Genomic DNA, 20,173 nt, shown 5'->3' on the forward strand with positions numbered 1-20,173 from the left:
TGCCTTCCTTTTCGCATTCCTTCGTGCATATTTTCGTTATTCTGTCCTCCATATTCTTTATGAAATTTATTTTTGTCACCTCACTTACATCAATTCTGTTGTGGCAGAAAACCCCTGCTGCACACTTCTTCTGATGCCAAGCGGTTTCAATTTCTTCTCCTCTCTTCCTTTTCAATATATCAAGGTAGCTTAACTTGCCTTCTTCTTCTATTTCAAGTTCCAATAAAATCCCTCTTTCTTCATCTTGTATTTCTTTGACGAAAATGTCGAGCTGCCTCTTTGTTCCCTTCCATATGCCAAAACAATCGTCCACATATCTGCAAAACAGAATTATTTTGTCACCTCCTTTTTCTATCACTTTCTTTTCCCATTCATTCATAACCAATTCAGCCAGTGCTGGGCTTAGGCTAGAACCTATATTCAGTCCTTCACTCATTAACATTATTTTATCTCCCATTATACTGTAACCGTTATTCCAAATGGTTTCCAGCGCCTTCACTACCCTTTCACTATCCCATTCTCCTATAATTTCCTTTCCCATTCTCTTTTTAATGATGTCCAAAACGTGTCTCCTCTTGATGCTTGGGAACATACTTTTTACATCTAAGCTAAACATTGTCGTCTTCATCTCATTTAACTTAAGTCCTTTCATGAGGTCTACTACTTGCTCACTGTTCTTAACTGCTCTGCTTTCTTGCTGTGTTACTAACACTTCAATAACTTTCTTTAATTTCTTTTCCAAGGGTTCCAAAATATTGTTTCTGCAATTCATTACTGGTCTTAACTTTATTTCCTCTTTGTGTATCTTTGGAAAGCCTTTCAAACTTGGTAGTCTTCCTGTCTCCTTTATGCATTTCTTGAATCCACTCCTCCTACAGTCTTGTATGACCCTTTCTTTTATAGTTTGTTCTTCTTCTGTTCCACAAATATCCTCATATCCGTTTTCTTTTAGGTCTTCAAACTTCCTCTCGTACCATTCTCTTTCCATCACCACAATTGATCCTCCTTTATCTGCCTGCTCTATCACCATATCTATCACAGCAGCCATACTGAAGAAGGAAATGGGAAAACAAAGAAAAGTAGATAATTTGAGTCAGAAAGAAGGGGAAGGGATGAAGAAAATCAAGAAAAGAAATGATGTGGTGATAGAGCAGGCAGATAAAGGAGGATCAATTGTGGTGATGGAAAGAGAATGGTACGAGAGGAAGTTTGAAGACCTAAAAGAAAACGGATATGAGGATATTTGTGGAACAGAAGAAGAACAAACTATAAAAGAAAGGGTCATACAAGACTGTAGGAGGAGTGGATTCAAGAAATGCATAAAGGAGACAGGAAGACTACCAAGTTTGAAAGGCTTTCCAAAGATACACAAAGAGGAAATAAAGTTAAGACCAGTAATGAATTGCAGAAACAATATTTTGGAACCCTTGGAAAAGAAATTAAAGAAAGTTATTGAAGTGTTAGTAACACAGCAAGAAAGCAGAGCAGTTAAGAACAGTGAGCAAGTAGTAGACCTCATGAAAGGACTTAAGTTAAATGAGATGAAGACGACAATGTTTAGCTTAGATGTAAAAAGTATGTTCCCAAGCATCAAGAGGGGACACGTTTTGGACATCATTAAAAAGAGAATGGGAAAGGAAATTATAGGAGAATGGGATAGTGAAAGGGTAGTGAAGGCGCTGGAAACCATTTGGAATAACGGTTACAGTATAATGGGAGATAAAATAATGTTAATGAGTGAAGGACTGAATATAGGTTCTAGCCTAAGTCCAGCATTGGCTGAATTGGTTATGAATGAATGGGAAAAGAAAGTGATAGAAAAAGGAGGTGACAAAATAATTCTGTTTTGCAGATATGTGGACGATTGTTTTGGCATATGGAAGGGAACAAAGAGGCAGCTCGACATTTTTGTCAAAGAAATACAAGATGAAGAAAGAGGGATTTTATTGGAACTTGAAATAGAAGAAGAAGGCAAGTTAAGCTACCTTGATATATTGAAAAGGAAGAGAGGAGAAGAAATTGAAACCGCTTGGCATCAGAAGAAGTGTGCAGCAGGGGTTTTCTGCCACAACAGAATTGATGTAAGTGAGGTGACAAAAATAAATTTCATAAAGAATATGGAGGACAGAATAACGAAAATATGCACGAAGGAATGCGAAAAAGAAGGCAAAATAAATAGCCTATGGAAACAGCTGGAAAAGAATGGCTATGAGAAGCAGGATAGACTTGACATAAACAGAAGAAGGAAGAAAAGAGGAAGGGGAGAATTGGAAGAGAAAGAAAAAGATGAAGAAAAAGGGAGAAGGTTTGGAATAAGGAGTATGGGGAAGACCACGGAAAAGATATGCAAAGTGCTTAGGAAAGCGGGCATTAAAACTTACAGGAAGGGAGGAAGAAGCATCTTAGGAATAGCGAAGAATGCAAACAAGAAAAAGGAAAACAGAGAAGAGGAAGAGGAAGGGATTATCTACGAAGTAAAATGTAAAGAATGTCGAAGTGTGTACATAGGAGAAACAAAAAAAAAGAGACTGAAAGATAGGTTGAAACAACATAGGGATGATGTACGACTTAAGAGAGAGAGAGAGAAATGTGATATTTAAACACACGAGAGAAACAGGACATGACATAGAGTGGGATGAGGCTAAGAAGATAGGAAGGGAGAAGAGAATGCTAGTGAGAAAATGGAAGGAAGCCAAGGAAATAGAGAAGAAAGGTGAAGAAGACACAATGAACTGGAATGGGGGACTGAAGTTAAACAAAGAATGGAAGAAAGTGTTAGAAAGAGTGGAAAGGACAAGAGAGAAAGAGGAGAGGAGAAGGGAGAAAAATGAAGGAAAAAGAGCGTGAGATATTCTATATGAATATCTCTTCACATTCTATATGAAAGTAATTATGTTTAGCCTTTTAGGTGAAAGTACAGTTGGAAAGTGAAAGCCACCTGCTAGAAAGTTCCTAACAACTTTCTAATAGTCTGGAGGGAGTAAAGTTTGTGTATATATAATGCCCTTTTTGTGTATCTTGTTACTTTTGTACTTGATACAGAGTCTGATGAAGACCTTGCTAGAAGGTTGAAACGTTACGTTTAGTTTGTTTTTAATAAAATAAATTACTGCCTTGGTCAGCATATTTATATTTTTTCAAAATTAGTGCAGTTTGAAGCCATCGTGCACACACATTGTCTGCAAGTAGCAGACGATTTTCACCAAACAAATCGGCCTCTCGATCCGTATATTTTGTGCGAGAACGAACTTCACGCATCGCACGAAAATCAACTTTAGGAACGGCATAATGAGAAAGACCTTCACAATCTTCACGCCAGGACTTATGGAACGGCCAATGACTATAACTCGTGTGACATTCGAAACACGCCAAAAATTCTATTAGTCACGCACGGCGCTGGTTCCACAACATGGCGGCATCTGGAAAGCCTGGTACAGCGGAATGCACAAATATTGCCCATGACTACCCACCCACTTGTCTGCATACGTGATTTCCAGGGGATATCCAGAAATAGATATGTTTTGGATATTAAGGGGGACGTAATCTGGACATTATGCTTTGATTTAGACATTTTTGTACATACTTTGGATATTGTATGGACACGTTTAGGACTACATTTGGATCTTATCTGGACATTATTTACATGTGAAAAGAACATTTTTTTTGCATTAGTTTTAAACGTTTTTTGGATTGGGATGTTTTATGTATATACTTTGGATATTGTATTGCATCTATAAGGAATCTATTTTTACGTATGCTGGTACAGAAGTTATTAGCTGCTTGTCCGGCATTTTGTTTCAATTCTTGAAGTTTTCATTGCGTAAAACGAACTAAATAAACGTGGCGATGGACAATTTGCTTTCTAGTACTTATACATCCCGCTGTACACCCATGTAATGGTGATATGTCGCATGCGTTCCCCACAATAAAATCACAAAACCATGGGAGTTCTTTCTGAATAACCCTGTATATTTAATATTTTGATTGTCTTTGCTTGAAATATGGTTATACTAATAAATCCCACGAATAAAATAGATAATTATTTGTTCATTATTTGAAACCTTTTGAGTGTCAGTGACGTAAGTACGGCATAAGGTGACGCATTGGTGACGTTTTAGTGGTGACCAATGAAATCGTTTTGTAAGGTATCACAATCGTGTAGACCGTCATGATGAAGAGGGTGAAATATTTATGTTAAAATATGTTTCAAGAAATTTGAGGTATTGCTGTCAACTTTTGACGTTTTGCAATGTGAAGGAAACTGAACAGGTACTGTGCAAGTACAAAACCAAGGAATTCCCTTGGTTCATTCTTATTTCGTGAATGACCTAAAATCTTACGTTCGCCACTCACTAAACTTGCACAGCAATTGGCTTTTATTTTTTGATCAAACATCTCAACCCTACTATGTGAACGTGTTTTCATTTACTCTTCCAAGTTTTTCTCACTCAACGCAACAAATATGTGAAAAATCGAACTCTCAATGAACTTTCTCTCAATATGTTGCTGTGCTTTGGAAGAAGATACCACACGAAAATAAACCTGCACCCTTCACAGGTTCTTGGGAAGAAGAAAAAGAATGCTTTTCAAGGTAAGTAATTACTGATCTGATGTTAATCTAAGTCAAGAAATGAATTACTAAATGCCATCCTGAAAATCGGTTCTAGGATATCTGATCACAAACTTTGTTTAATTGACATTTGCTCAAATATTGATTTCACAATTATCGAGCGTTCACAGCATACTCAGCCTGTCTAAATTTTCTGTGTAAGGCGTTAAATGACGATTCAGTTTCATTTTATTGAACAGGTTTGGGAAACTGTTATTTAATGGTGTTGATCGATAGTCAACACACACGAAAGATCCCTATGCTCTTGTATATCTCATGTTCGCGTAATTGTACTGACCTCATTTAATTTGTTAACGAAAATCAGCTACCCCATGAAAATATTGGTCTTACTTAAGAATTGTGTTTGTACAAGTTGTATCCGTGTTTCAAATCCCCCTTAAGAAGACGTGTGATTGAGGAGGTATGCAGGGGGTGGTGTATGTATATCCCCCTCTCAGCTAGCAAAACTTCCCTAAAGCACCCCCCCCCCCATGCTGTCTCGTTGTCAACATGTTCTACTTGCGATTCCTCTGTATGCAATAGGTAATGCAAATCGCAGATATGTTTCATCTAGTTGCAACTTGCACTTGTTGGTGCTTTTGTGTGTTATAGAACATTGTATACATCCAGTGACCTTAAAAATGTTCTCAACCCTGCTCCCAAGTTATGGTTGTCGTCAACATTCTTATTTCAATTCACAAAATGAAATCGGATATGCGTCACTGTTGCAGCGTTAGACACGTTCTGAAAGGTAAAGGAAGTGCGTAGTATGATGAGTTGTGATTGTTTCCTTCCAAGTTAATATTGGATATTATGTATATGTTTATTTTTTATCAAAGGGGTTCCCCAATGGCGTAGTGGTAACGTTTTTTCTTGTAATCAAGGGGTCCTGGGTTCGATATCCGGTGAGACACATTGCACAGTGGTTCGGATCCCACTTCAAAATATAGCTCCAGTCCCGATTAGCCAAACTGTGCATGAAGTGGACTTAAAACAACAATTCGATCAACCAATCAATTTTTTATCACAGTTATTGTATTTCTAAAAGAATGAAAATTGGCGGGGTGAAGGACAAAGTTTGGGGATAAATATGTAATGAAAGGAGCGTGTGTTTCCCCTAAACGTTAAATAAAAAATAAAAAAAAGTGTTTAAATGTTTATAACAACAGTAAAGTAGACGAAGAATTCTGAAATACAAATAAAGTTACAAGTTATTCCAAAAAATTGGTTCGGCTGCAAGTACTCATCTTAACGAGCAGCTACACTATATCGTTTCTTCACACGATCTCCCGCACGAGAACCTCTGGGTTCGAGACCTCTGCATGGGTATTTCCTTACGTTTATTTTTCATATCATTCATCTAACCTCGTCGTCGCGATTGCCCTAAAGAACCAGGCAAGTGCTGTAAGTAAAAATATACGAGCGGTAAACAATTTATATTCAAAGACACCGCTGAAATTATCGTATTGACACAACCCTCCACCAAGGTCATGCACCAGTTTCTAATCCAGGCCCAGAATCATAGACGCTTGTTAGGCACAAAGGTTGCAACACTGGTCACAACGCAAGCATGCTGTGACGTCCGTTGCCTTCTTGAATCACGTTCATTGTTTCTCCTGCTCTTATCACTTCGATATTCCTTGTTTACGTTTTGTGATTCGGTTTTCTCTCGTGTTCACGTTAAGGTGGGTGATTGAAGGTGATTGGCATACACAGCAAAGGGAGCTGTCTTGATTTTATGGTGAGTTACATATTTATATATCGTGTAGTTTGTGTGCAACTTCTGACATTCTACAATTTACAGCTCATTACTCTACCAATAGCTTGGAGCTCGTAAACTTAGCACTACCTAGCGGCGGCACTATGTACACTCTGTTTACATTCTGACGCCACTACGTTGTAAGATTATCAATCTCGTGAGTTATCTGTGTTGAAGCAAGATGGGCAGTGAAATTTGTTGCCTCTGTCTCGCAACATGAGCTAGATAAATAACAGGGAAGAGTACAAAATCGTTATTTTTTTTTCTTGATAAAGATTAATGTAGCACTTGAAGGGTGTAAAGCCGAAATAGAATGATGCAACTACTGGAGGCAAAATATCAATGAGTTATTTGATTAGGTCGGCGGTTGTCAACTTTTATTTAGTGAAATTATATCGTTTGAACTATTACAATACTCATATGCGGATAGTTGTTCTTGTATGTACGCATTGCTTGCATTATAGAATTATTTTCCTGTAGTTTACGGTTATTACAAGCATAAGAAAACAGTTTTTCTTTGTAACGTTTCAGGAGAACACACGCTCCTTTTATCAGACATTTATTTTCATTTTGACTAAAGATACAGTTATAACAATGGTTAGTATTTTTTTAAACAAAAAGAATCCGTTATATAATTGATGTTGTCAATGTTACATTGTTCAACTTAACTGTGAAAAAAGCAGTTTGTTTTATTTTTATTTCAGAATTATTTTTTTAAAATTATGAATCCCAAATATCATCAGGTAATTCAAATTCATCATTGTTTTCACAAAGTCTCTTTATGTTTTCTGTTACATTAAATTTTAAAGATGGTGGCTTACTCCATTTGTGAAAAAGAAAACTCCATACTGGATCTATGTTACCATTTTCATTATTTAATTTATTCCAGTGTTCTTCTGCAATGAACGAAGCTTCCCAGACATTCAACTCTGTGTTTCCCGTTAATCTTTTTAAAACCCTTCTCTTTTTAATCAAATGCTTCTCTTCGATGATATGAGTTGACAAACCTGTTCTTGGGTTTAGATTTATAATGTCCAAATCGTGTTCGTGCCATCTTATTGCCATTTTCCTTGCTGTTTGTCCCACATAATCCTTTGAACATGAACAACTTATATTATATATTCCTGTGGTTTCCACATCTGGTAGAGAGTTTCTCATTTTGAATTCATTAAATGTACATTCCAAACTTCTTGGTGATTTAAAAAAAATTAAATTAAAACTTCTAAAAATTTTTGCAATTTTATGTGAGAATCCCTTGTGGAATGGAATGCACACAAATTTCTTTTCAACAGATTTTTCATCTTTGTCTGTATTTCTGTTTTCCTTTAGTTTTCTTGCGACTTGTTTTTTGATTTGGTTTATTCTGTTAGTGTGAAAGGCATTTTCTTTTGCTATATTAAAAAGCCTTTCTTCTTCATTTTTGATATCCTCATTATTAGAACATAGTCTTTGTGCTCTCAGGAAAAAAATTAAAAATATGTTATCCATTGTTATAAGCGAATGTTCTGAATTGGCATGGATGTATTTTTCCCCCGCTAATTTTTTCCTATGGACTGATGTTTGAATTATATATAATATAAGTTGTTCATGTTCAAAGGATTATGTGGGACAAACAGCAAGGAAAATGGCAATAAGATGGCACGAACACGATTTGGACATTATAAATCTAAACCCAAGAACAGGTTTGTCAACTCATATCATCGAAGAGAAGCATTTGATTAAAAAGAAGGGTTTTAAAAAGATTAACGGGAAACACAGAGTTGAATGTCTGGGAAGCTTCGTTCATTGCAGAAGAACACTGGAATAAATTAAATAATGAAAATGGTAACATAGATCCAATATGGAGTTTTCTTTTTCACAAATGGAGTAAGCCACCATCTTTAAAATTTAATGTAACAGAAAACATCAAGAGACTTTGTGAAAACAATGATGAATTTGAATTACCTGATGATATTTGGGATTCATAATTTTAAAAAAATAATTCTGAAATAAAAATAAAACAAACTGCTTTTTTCACAGTTAAGTTGCTATATTACAACAATGTAACATTGACAACATCCAGTATCTATATAACGGATTCTTTTTGTTTAAAAAATTACTAACCATTGTTATAACTGTATCTTTAGTCAAAATGAAAATAAATTTCATATGCGGATCTAGAAATTATTCTGAGTTGGGGGGGGGGGGGCAGAGAATATTCCGTAAGCGTGTATGTGTTTATATATGTAGTGTGTGTGTGTGCGCGCGCGCTCGTGTACACAAGTAAGAGGCGTGTATGTAGTGTAGTGGCGGCTCGTGGTCTGGCTCTATGGGTGTGCACTTCAGGCTATCGTCCAGAAGTGTTATACCACCCCTCTGAAATACTCACACCCGTTTTTGCGTACATAATGAAGCTTAATATATTGGCAACCCAAGTTTTGATCATCTTTTAGTGAAAATGAGGCTATGACAGAGTTATACGTATTTCATGATTTTTTTAACGGAATTTTTTACAAATTTCAAATATTTCGGGAATTATCCAGCCAATGACGAGAAGAGCGATGTTATTGTGCACTATGTAATTCAGCATTCGATAACCTGACAAAATCACTCAAAACATAAAAATACCGATCTACAATATCAATACTATTGTCGATTTGCAAAATATTTCATAAAAACTTTCTCCCCCGCTCTGCTGATATTAATGAACAAGGAGAATAATAACATTGGGGTACACCAAAGAAGCCGATCCAACTACCGCATGGAGGAAATCAGTTGTAATCTATCTAGCTGTTGTTTATTTCTAATGACAGACTGATCAAACCAAGCAAATCAAGAGAATAATAAATGTTAAAGCAAATAACAGGACTCACTAAGTTCACACTGCCCTGCTTCGTAATCGACTTCAGAATTTTCCTTCTCTTCCGGCGTATCCATATATTACTGCAGTTGCTAAAGGCTTCCCTCCAAAAATTCAATAACGTTAAATATTAAGTCTGCTTTCGCTATGTACATTTTCCCTATTCATCATGAAATCAAACACTTTGCACTGAAACAGGAACGACCTTTTGACATCGTTAAACAATTCTTTAACGAAGTAACAGCCACACAATGCAAAACAGCTGACTATTTGATGCACGCTCCCTCCCCGCGGGTTGATAATTCGGCTACTGCGCCACAGAGACCGTTTATTTTGACCAAGATGCACGAAGCAAAGGCATGCTTAAAACACCCGTTTTGGATTCAGTTGCCCTCTCCTTTTCTTTCCCTGTTATGCTCGGGACAATATACCATCGAAATTTCCCTTTCATAAAAAAAAAAATCCCTCAATTTGCGATGATGTATAGGTTGCATCGACTCCGTCACACGATCTCCGATGGAATGGGTTTGCAACACTACATTTGCTAGCACACCGATCGCTGCGTTCACAGCTTTCCTAAATGATGCAACCTCCCCTCACACGGCGCTCAATCCAAAACACCCAATCAGCGTCCTCTACGCGACTGCTGCGTCCGTCATAGGGAGCGAAACTACCATTGTGTTCAACCCCGATCGCGGCCTGGTCTACGCGAGTTCATATCACTGATCGCAGGCTTGTCCACCATCTCTCTTGGTGGAGCGGCGTGGGAACACTTGATGTTTCGAAGGAGAGAGAGAGAGTTCAATAAATAAGTATAATAATAATGATGTGCATTACAGATTTATTTGGGTGTGCACGTGCGAATAGGCAGAAGCCGTTACTGATGTAGTGTATCCATGACCAATAAACTTGCAGAGGGCATAGAAAACATGAAGATAGGGCCTCCTCGATGGCGTATCGGTAACGTCATCGCCTAGTAATCAAGCGGTCCCGAGTTCGATACACCGGGAGATAATTTCCTGTTCACATAAAGTGGATGAACTTTTCAGGTTGAAAAACTTTAATTGAACAGGACTGTACAGTCACCGGCAATAAAGATGGGACAGCTAGATCCTGAAATACCCGCTTCCCTGCAAGGCATTATGTGTGTTGCCTAACTCTAAGGCGGTGGTACAGGGTGTCCCACGAACGGCGCAACTGGGAATTAAGAGTGGCGTTACTTTGTAACCGAAACCTGTACATACATAAGTCATACACCAAATGTTAGCCCTGTCCAAGTAGATATTTTTAAACATAGAAACAACAAACGGGGTGCAGTGTTGTTCATGCAGTGTTGCCAAATGTAAGTGAAAGTGTAAATTTATTTTTCCACAAAGCATGGAAAATTGCATGTCAAACATTCGTACGGAAATTTAGACGTCAATTTCCACCTTCGGTAGGTGGACTATTTCGCCATCTATAGTTCATAGAAGAAAACCGATCGTTTTCGCGTATAGCCAATCCTGAAATGCCTCGTAAAGGCGTACCGGTCCAAATGGGTGTTTTTTTAAAAAAAATGAGGTACAGTGGCAACACTGTTGATGTTTGAAGACAACAAAAGGTGTGTTTAGTAATGGTCTATGACATGGAAATACTGGAAACAGGAAAAAAAGAAAATGAAAATTATGGTGGAAAAAGTGTTACTTACCTACTCCTGGCAACCATGCAATGCGCGTAACAGGCAGTGTAGCTTTACAAAAGATGTTGAAAATGACAACCATTTTCCCTGAGGCATTCATGATCTAAAAATAAACATTTGCACAGGCATTAACAATATAAACCAATCAACCTTGCATAAAGTTGCTTCCAACATGATAAAACGTGTTGATGAATGCCTCAGGGAAATGGTTGTCATTTTCAACATCTTTTGTAAAGCTACACTGCCTGTTACGCGCATTGCATGGTTGCCAGGAGTAGGTAAGTAACACTTTTTTCACCATAATTTTCATTTTCTTTTTTTCCTGTTTCCAGTATTTCCATGTCATAGACCATCACTAAACACACCTTTTGTTGCCTTCAAACATCAACAGTGTTGCCACTGTACCTCTTTTTTTTTTTAAACACCCATTTGGACCGGTACGCCTTTACGAGGCATTTCAGGATTGGCTATACGCGAAAACGATCGGTTTTCTTCTCTGAACTATAGATGGCGAAATAGTCCACCTACCCAAGGTGGAAATTGACGTCTAAATTTCCGTACGAATGATTGACATGCAATTTTCCATGCTTTGTGGAAAAATAAATTTACACTTTCACGTACATTTGGCAACACTGCATGAACAACACTGCACCCCGTTTGTTGTTTCTATGTTTAAAAATATCTACTTGGACAGGACTAACATTTGGTGTATGACTTATGAATGTACAGGTTTCGGTTACAAAGTAACGCCACTCTTAATTCCCAGTTGCGCCGTTCGTGGGACACCCTGTAGAACTTGTAATTGAAAATTTGCCATTCAAATCCACTTATCGCCGTAGAGTTAGGCAACACACATAGCGCATTGCAGGGAAGCGAGTATTTCAGGATCTAGGTGTTCCGCTTTTAGTGTCGGCGACTGTGCATAGTGGTTCGGATCCCACTTTAAACTGTAGGTCCAGTCAAAATTAGCCTTTCTGCAGGCGCGTCACCTGATAATGTTCGCATGAGCACGTGAACACTTATGTATCTTAACTTACGTACATATTAAATGCACATACACATATATTTTTATTTGAAAAAATACTATGTTTGATGTACAAGTATATACACAAAATTTACTCTGATACGAATTCTTTCACGTCTGATAACTTTTTTAGATAGTTGGTAACACTGACTCCCACGGTGTTCCACGGAGGGCGTTAAACACAATTGCTGTGCGTGTTGCATAGAGCTGACAGCTAAGGGGCCACTATACCCCAAGGATGTTCACTTCGCTGTGCGAACACTGATGCAAGCGACAATACTTCTTACGTTCGGCACCAGAGTGCAGCATATACAGTGCATGTCTAGGGAGGCTCGAAAAGGTCTGTGCTACATTGGCGCAAACTTTAGCGACAATTCGCTAAACCTGGCAGATTTTAAGGGGGAGAGGGACAATTTTCCCTAGGTCCTTCTTGTATTACTTCATATATAGCGTGATTTTGGAGGGGAAATCGTTGAAAATAAATTGAACTGTTATTCTCACTTTTTCAATTGAAAATTAAGTTACAAGGGACATTCAGTACAAAAACATTATTGTGAACACTCGTATGCGAACCGTACGCGACGCCACTGCCTTTCTGTACATAAAGTGGACTCAAACAAACTTTTTCTTGACGTTTTGCTCATTTCGGGCCTCCCCGACGGTGTAGTAGTAACGCTGTTGTCTTGAAATCACGGGGTCCGGGGTTCAATCCCCAGTGGAGGCCCATTGCACAATTGTACGGATTTCATTTTAAAGTGTAGGCCCAGTACCGATTAGCCTATCTGAACATAAAGTGGAATTAAAAACAAATTTTGACATTTTGTTTTGCTCATTTATATGCGACGAATATTCGAAAAACGGCATTTTCTGTATGCAACAAAAATTTACGATTGCCACTGGCATTTATTTTTTCTGTTGGAAAGCGACAACGTTTGTATAGACTTCCTGTGAAGAGTAATTATCCCTTTCAAATATTACAAATTCTTTCATTTTGAAAACGCACCACTATAAGCAATATGTTGTCTGCAGTGATAAATGCATTATCTGAAGCGACGACCACTGGACAGCGCCTCTGCTGGCATGATATTGTCTCAATTGCATACTACCGCTTTTAGAAGCATGACATTGTCTCAATTGCATATTACCACTTTTAGAATCTTATCCGACAGTACAAATATATGCCAATGGTAACCAGGAAGCTGTCCATGGAATTGCATGCATGCAGGAGAGAGTCCTCTACACACTGTGAAAGTTGTCCCTATTGAATGGCGACACCTCGTGTATTTACGTTCATGACAATTATAAGCAGCAAAAAGTTGCAGTAAAATAAATTCCGATTGACAGAATCTCTTAAATTATTTCGTACTTATTTTCCTAGGTTTATATTATGCTGTATATCATGAAGAAAAGACAATCTAAGTTTTGACAACCCAAATTATCGTTTGGTTAATCATACCATATACACTACTGTGTGTATATATATACACAGTAGTGGCATTAATTCTGGACACTTTTAGTAAAATGTTATTTTTTATTTAAATCTAGAATCTAAAAACTATATTCTGTATAGAATTTGATTTGCTGTTTTAAGTCCACTTTATGCACAGTAAGGCATACAGTTTAAAGTGGGCTCCGAACCACTTGTGCCTCCACCGGGTATCGAACCCGGGACCCCTTGATTACAAAGCGACGACGCTGCCACTGCGCCATCGGGGAGGCCCTATTCTGTATAGAAATATTAAACAAGTTTAAATGACATCGTTCAGTAACTTAAATAATTGCATCTGAGTACAGCATTGTAGTCTGATTCAGTGGCGGCTGGCCAAGTGCAACAAGTGCAGATGTTTTCACCTAATTTTCAAATTAATATTGACATTTTTCATTTGCTTGTTAAATTAAACTATTTCTCAGCAGAACGTACGCGATAATACTCAAATTACGCCGCTCTGCGCTACGCACGTGAGTTCGTCGAAGAGCAAACCTCGCCAGGGTGCGGAAGACTTAGCCGGTTGTCATGGCAACGGTGACGTCACCTAGCGTTGGCCTTGAACATGGTGTCGCCCTCTACGTGAATCAGTTCTCTCGTCGGAGAAAACATTGCATCCAGTGGTTGTGACAAAATCTTTGCGTTCTCGCGAGATCTTGTTCCGCGTGTGTGTTTCGCGTTTCCTAATCGTGTGTTGTGTTCATGTGTTGAGCTGTGGTTTGTACAATGAACCCAGTAAATGACTTAGTGTGTAATTTGTTGCAGACACCATTTTCCAGATGGACGGATCAAGACAAAAAAGACGTTTTAAATTGTGGGCGGCCAACTGACATTCTTCAAATATCAGTTAAGCGAGAGAACAAAAAGGCAGGGAAATCATACAACATTAAATTTAAAAGTTCCTGGTTTGTCGACTTTCCTTGGTTGTGTAGTAGTCGGTATTTGCAATCGTTGTTCTGCTGGCTTTGTTTACTGTTTAGCAACAAATACAATGTGTGGAATAAAGAAGGGTATAACGATTTTGTCAATATAACGCGTTCTCTGCATAAGCACAATGATTCGGTGGAACATTTAAAGTGTAAATTACAATTCAAAGTTTTTGAAAAAAACAGGAATACCATAGCAGATGCCCTTCAAGAAAATAGTAGGCTTTTAAATGTACGGTTCAATGAAAATGTAAGATTAAATAGGCTTTTCCTACAATTAATAGTTGACGCAACGCTGTATTTATGTAAACAAGAACTTGCGTTCAGGGGTCACGACGAAAGCGTGTCTTCGCTTAATCGTGGGAATTTCAAAACGAACTTATTGAACGTCACCCCTTCCATGAAGACATTATCGATAGATTTGCAGCCCTGAAAGATAGAAGGATCGATTTGATCTACAAAACGTAGGTGAGTCAAGCATGATTCAGTTCAACTTACTATTTGTTTTTCATTGCCTATAAATGTACTTCTTCACCTGTTATTTTAGGCACGAGCCGCTACTGGTCTGATTATTATTGTTATTGTTATTTTCAACCAACAGAACGCTTGTGTGCGATTGTTGTATAGAAGGTCAACTGTGAGCATCAATCAGTAACTTCAAGAATTGAATCTTACTGCAGCATTGTTATCTGATTATTGGTATTTTCTGTACTGTACTGTGGACCAGGTGTGAGCTTCATTGTTTGCAGCAGTTGGTAACTAACTTTTGTGAAGTGAACATGTTTTAGGTGCTGTACGTACGTACGGTATGTAGAGCGAGTTGAAAAGTGTTACTGAAATTGCAAATAATGTCTCGTAACACAGTAATAACACTCCTTTTTAATGATTTTTCAATTTTATTTTTGAAAATGATTTTTCACAATATGTTTTTGAATGTCTCATAAGTTTACAAACATTTATATACAAATTATCCATGTGTTATATTCGATGAAATGCCATGTGCAGCGGAAGGTGTCCTGCTGAAAGATGCACCGCTGAACGTCATCCCCAAACAAATCACTAATAGTGGGCAGCAGTGGCGCAGGAACGTTTCTCATTTGGGGGGTACAAAATTCAGCCCCCCAGTTATTTTACAAGAGCAAAGCTAGAAGTATATAGAGAACTGAGAAGGAAGGAAAAGAAAATACATAAGAGAAAGAAAAAAGAGAGTGTGGAAAGTAAAATGAGACAAGTGGAATCATTTAATGGAAAACGAGAGAGTAGAAGATTCTATAGAACTGTCAATGAAATGCGAGGATTCCAAACTGGAGCATATATATGTAAGGATAAAGACGGACGACTGTTAAGTAATGACCAGGATATTTTAATTAGATGGCAGGAACATTTTAATGAACTTTTGAATGAACAAAACCAGAATGGAAGTGGAATGGAGCAAGAACAGAATCAGCATACGGAAGAAGATCAGAATGTAACAAATCCCCAGCTTAATGAACAGGAAAAGCAGGGACCTAGCCTTGAAGAAGTTAAGAGTGCCATTGAGAAGCTGAAAAACAATAGAGCGCCAGGATCTGACAAAATAACAGCAGAGATGATGAAACTTCACGGAAGGGATTTCTTGAGAAGCATTCAAAATCTACTAGATAAAATATGGAAGGATGAAGAAATCCCATCACAATGGGAAGAAGGTATAATATACCCCATATATAAGAAGGGGGATCGCCTACAAACAGAAAACTATAGAGGCATCAGCAAACTTAACACCGGATACAAAATTCTCTCCAATATACTTTTCCGAAGGCTCTCCCCGTATGTAAACAAAATAATAGGTGACTACCAATGTGGCTTTAGAGAGGGAAAATCGACCTCAGACCACATACATACAATTAGACAGATATGCGCAAAGACAAAAGAATTTGGAATAAATACATATCACCTCTATATAGATTTTAAATCTGCGTATGATACCATACGAAGGAACGAGCTGATTGAAGCCATGAGGGAATTCAACATCCCACAGAAATCAGTGGCGTATGCTGGTTTTAACTAGTGGGTAATCTCAGACACCTGATTCATCCCCCCACTCCTGAAGTCTCCCTGCAAATTTACCTCAACATCTATACAGGATTTATGAATATATGTGTTAAAAATTTTGCCTTATTGTTGCGACCACTGTCGAATAATTGTTGTGATTGTAGTTAATCTACGTTTAGAATTTCAAATAATAAAACAAGAAAGTACTTGTATAATAAACCTATAAGAAAGAAACCTGTAACAAAGAATATGAAAGGAATGCGGTAGTGAAATAATAACCCTCAATATTAATTGAAGTGTAAAATTCAACTTACCCCAGTACCCAGTTACTCGTGCATTACCGATTTTTGTTTTTATACATGGAAGTTTAAATTCAAGACCTGTGGTACAAGAGATGCTACTGGCCTACCTGCATTAACTATTTGCAGTTTCTCCGGAAAAGATCCTGTTCCAAATATTTTGACACGCAAATATTGTATTATATCCATTGCCTTTAACTTCAGTAAACACAGCACTAGCACGAATACTAAACCAGTAACAGCTACACAAATATTAAATTCTCGAATCGCTAATAGGAACAACAGCACAAAGCCATCTACAACAAGCATTCAATTCCCTGCGCCAATCTTCTATTGCGGTTGCTTCCTGCTTGACACAGAATTAAATTCCATATGGATGCTGAAAAATACCCTTTCCCAGTTTTATATATTCTGCGATGCGCGAGGTTCTATAAGTTGGAATCATTTCTTTTTTGTTTATATATTTTACATTCATACATCTTTTATCATTATGATCATTTTTAATCTAAAGAGGGGGGAAAGCAACTTAAATTAACTAATATTTCTGTGAAAGAAGTACTCTCACTGGTTTTGTAGGCTACAAAGAGAAAGTAATCACGCATTTTAAAATACAAAAATGAAAAAAAAGTAAGCGTATAAATAGTTTAATTACTTCATTAATCGATTGATTAAATTGTTATTTGACGTCGCTTTTCTGCCACGTTTGGCTAATCACTACGAGTGATGATATGAAAATGATGAAGGAACATTTACAAAGAACACTCATGCCCAGGCCGGTATTCGAACCCTGGAGCTCTGGCGTCGTAGGGAGCTGTGCTAACACTCCACAACGGAGGTCGGTGTAATTTCTTGAATTTCTAGTTCAAATTTTAATTTATTTCATTACCTTCATCTTTAATATTAAAGTTGTTTTTTTTCCTTTGACAATATCTGTTGAAATAGCAGAGATCAGGAAGACAGAAGCAAACGTAAAATGAGAACATAGAATTGGTTCGCAAATGTTGTTCAGATTTCCCTGTTTCTCGCGCACTTTCAGAGATCTATTTTCTCTACTTCCCTTTTAAGTACGTAATTTGTGAACCCAGAATTCTGTTTTCTGAGAAATTTCCCTGTGCTAAATAACACAGCTCCTACGATACAAAGGCCATCGGGGAAGAATGGCAGTAGAGGGTGCCAGCCGAGGGAACGGCAAAGGCTCTGGGGTGGACAGTGCGACTGATGGACTCTCTCCAGAAGGAGGTTACCCTTGCCACGGAATCACCACGCCTGAGAAGCAGTGTTTCCTTCCCCTCCCTCCCGTCAAGGGAATTAAAGGGAACCGGTGGAATCTCACCCTGACGTCACCAGATTCCACCAGCTGAAGGAAAAGCCTCACGGACATTCCGCGGCAAACGGTTGAGAACATTCGCGCGCTGGAAGCTAAGAAATATGTGAATCAAAGATTGGTTCGGAAGAATATTGCGAAGAAATAAACAACTTTTTAAAATTTATAGCCGGGTCATCTCCGATTACCTAGATGACCCAGAGTATACGCCGCTGACAGAAATTAGTAAATCTAGTAGAAGAGACTCTAAAAAAAGTGCGATGTAGAGTACAAATAAGAAATCAGCTATCTCAAGAATTCGAAACAAAACAAGGATTGCGTCAAGGAGATGCCCTGTCATGTATGCTATTCAATATTGCACTAGAAAAGGCTGTCAGAGAATCAGGCATAGACATTAGAGGAACTATAATAAACAAGTCAGTGCAAATGATGGCATATGCAGATGATGTGGTTATAATAGCTAGAACAACAAGAGCATTGCGTGAAGCTGTAGCTAATCTCCTTACAGCAGCACAAAAAATGGGGCTTGCAGTAAATGCTGCTAAAACAAAATATATGGAAATAACCAAGGTGCATACTAGTACCACACATTTTGAAGTTAACGGGCTCTCCTTTGAGAGAGTACAGGAATTTAAATATCTTGGTGTGTATATAACAGAAAAAGGATATTCTCTGACAGAGATTCAACACAGAATAAGTATGGCAAATAGAAGTTACTTTGGACTTGGAAAACATATGAAGTCCCGGTATATCAGAAGGAAAACAAAAGTTAAGCTATACAAAACGTTAATAAGACCTATTTTAATGTATGGATGTGAATCATGGATTATAACTAAGAATGCTGAGACAATGATCGGAAGTTTTGAAAGGAAGATCCTGCGCAGGATCTATGGTCCTATATGTGAAAACGGATTTTGGAGAAGAAGATACAATAATGAACTATATCAACTCTACCAAGATAAAGATATTGTGAAGGAAATTAAACTAATAAGGTTAAGGTGGCTAGGACATATATACCGAATGCCAGATAACTCGATGTGCAAAAAGATAACGTTTATGCATATGGAGGGCAGGAGAAAAGTAGGAAGACCACCTTTAAGGTGGGTTGATTCGGTAGAAGAGGACCTAAGTATGCTGGGAGTTAGGAGTTGGAGAAGGAAGGCGCTGGATAGAGATGGATGGCGGAAGATTTTGAAGGAGGCCAAGGCCTGTGATGGGCTGTAGTGCCAGAAAAGAAGAAGAAGAAGACGTACGTACGGTATGTAGAGCGAGTTGAAAAGTGTTACTGAAATTGCAAATAATGGCTCGTAACACAGTAATAACACTCCTTTTTAATGATTTTTCAATTTTATTTTTGAAAATGATTTTTCACAATATGTTTTTGAATGTCTCATAAGTTTACAAACATTTATATACAAATTATCCATGTGTTATATTCGATGAAATGCCATGTGCAGCGGAAGGTGTCCTGCTGAAAGATGCACCGCTGAACGTCATCCCCAAACAAATCACTAATAGTGGGCAGCAGTGGCGCAGGAACGTTTCTCATTTGGGGGGTACAAAATTCAGCCCCCCATAGTGTATATATATATTACTTCACCTATTTCGAGGTATAATTTTCCTAGGACCATTTTAGAACAGCACACACGAATTTCTTCTTATATAATGCAAAATTTGCACAAATAATTTTTATTTCTTTGTTTTTATTTAGATTTATGATTATTTTAAAAACAGATTTTAAGACCAGATAATAATTCCGAAACATATAAAGCTCTGAACCTTGTTCTGGGCTCATTTTGAATTTAATGGAATTGAAAATCAGGAGTTCGAAATGTGAAAATTCCGAACAAAGATACATCTATTCATTTTAATGCAGGTTGCGATTTAAAGGGTGTTAAGTGCTAAAATTTGATACAGGAAAGTTTACTGATGAAAGAATTAAGAAAGATTACCAAATTAAACTGTCAAATAGATTTGATGTTTTGCAGGATTTAAATGATGATGAAAATATAAATGAAACAGACGTAAATAAGAATTGGGAGCACATACGTAATGCAATAGAATCAGCAGCTAAAGAAAGTATAGGATACCATAAACCGAGAAAAAGTAAGCCATGGTTTGATAATGAATGTCATAATCTAATAGAAATAAGAAATCAGGCTAGACTTAGGTGGTTAAATAACTCTGATGATACAAAT

The 20,173-nt window shown here is 37.6% G+C and overlaps 1 protein-coding gene across 1 annotated transcript in view; it reads left to right on the plus strand.

The window, feature by feature from the left end:
* Positions 1–4,189: 4,189 nt before the first annotated feature.
* The window catches only part of LOC146000567 (uncharacterized), a 136,044-nt gene continuing 120,060 nt past the window's right edge, over positions 4,190–20,173 (plus strand). Inside the window, exon 1 of the mRNA XM_083138317.1 lies at positions 4,190–4,591. Within this exon, the coding sequence (XP_082994443.1) occupies positions 4,501–4,591 (91 nt within the window). The 5' untranslated portion in view covers positions 4,190–4,500. The remainder of the gene's footprint in view (positions 4,592–20,173) is intronic.

This window comes from Lepisma saccharinum, chromosome 16 (genome assembly GCF_977018435.1).
Source record: "Lepisma saccharinum chromosome 16, izLepSacc3.1, whole genome shotgun sequence".
Taxonomy (NCBI): domain Eukaryota; kingdom Metazoa; phylum Arthropoda; class Insecta; order Zygentoma; family Lepismatidae; genus Lepisma; species Lepisma saccharinum.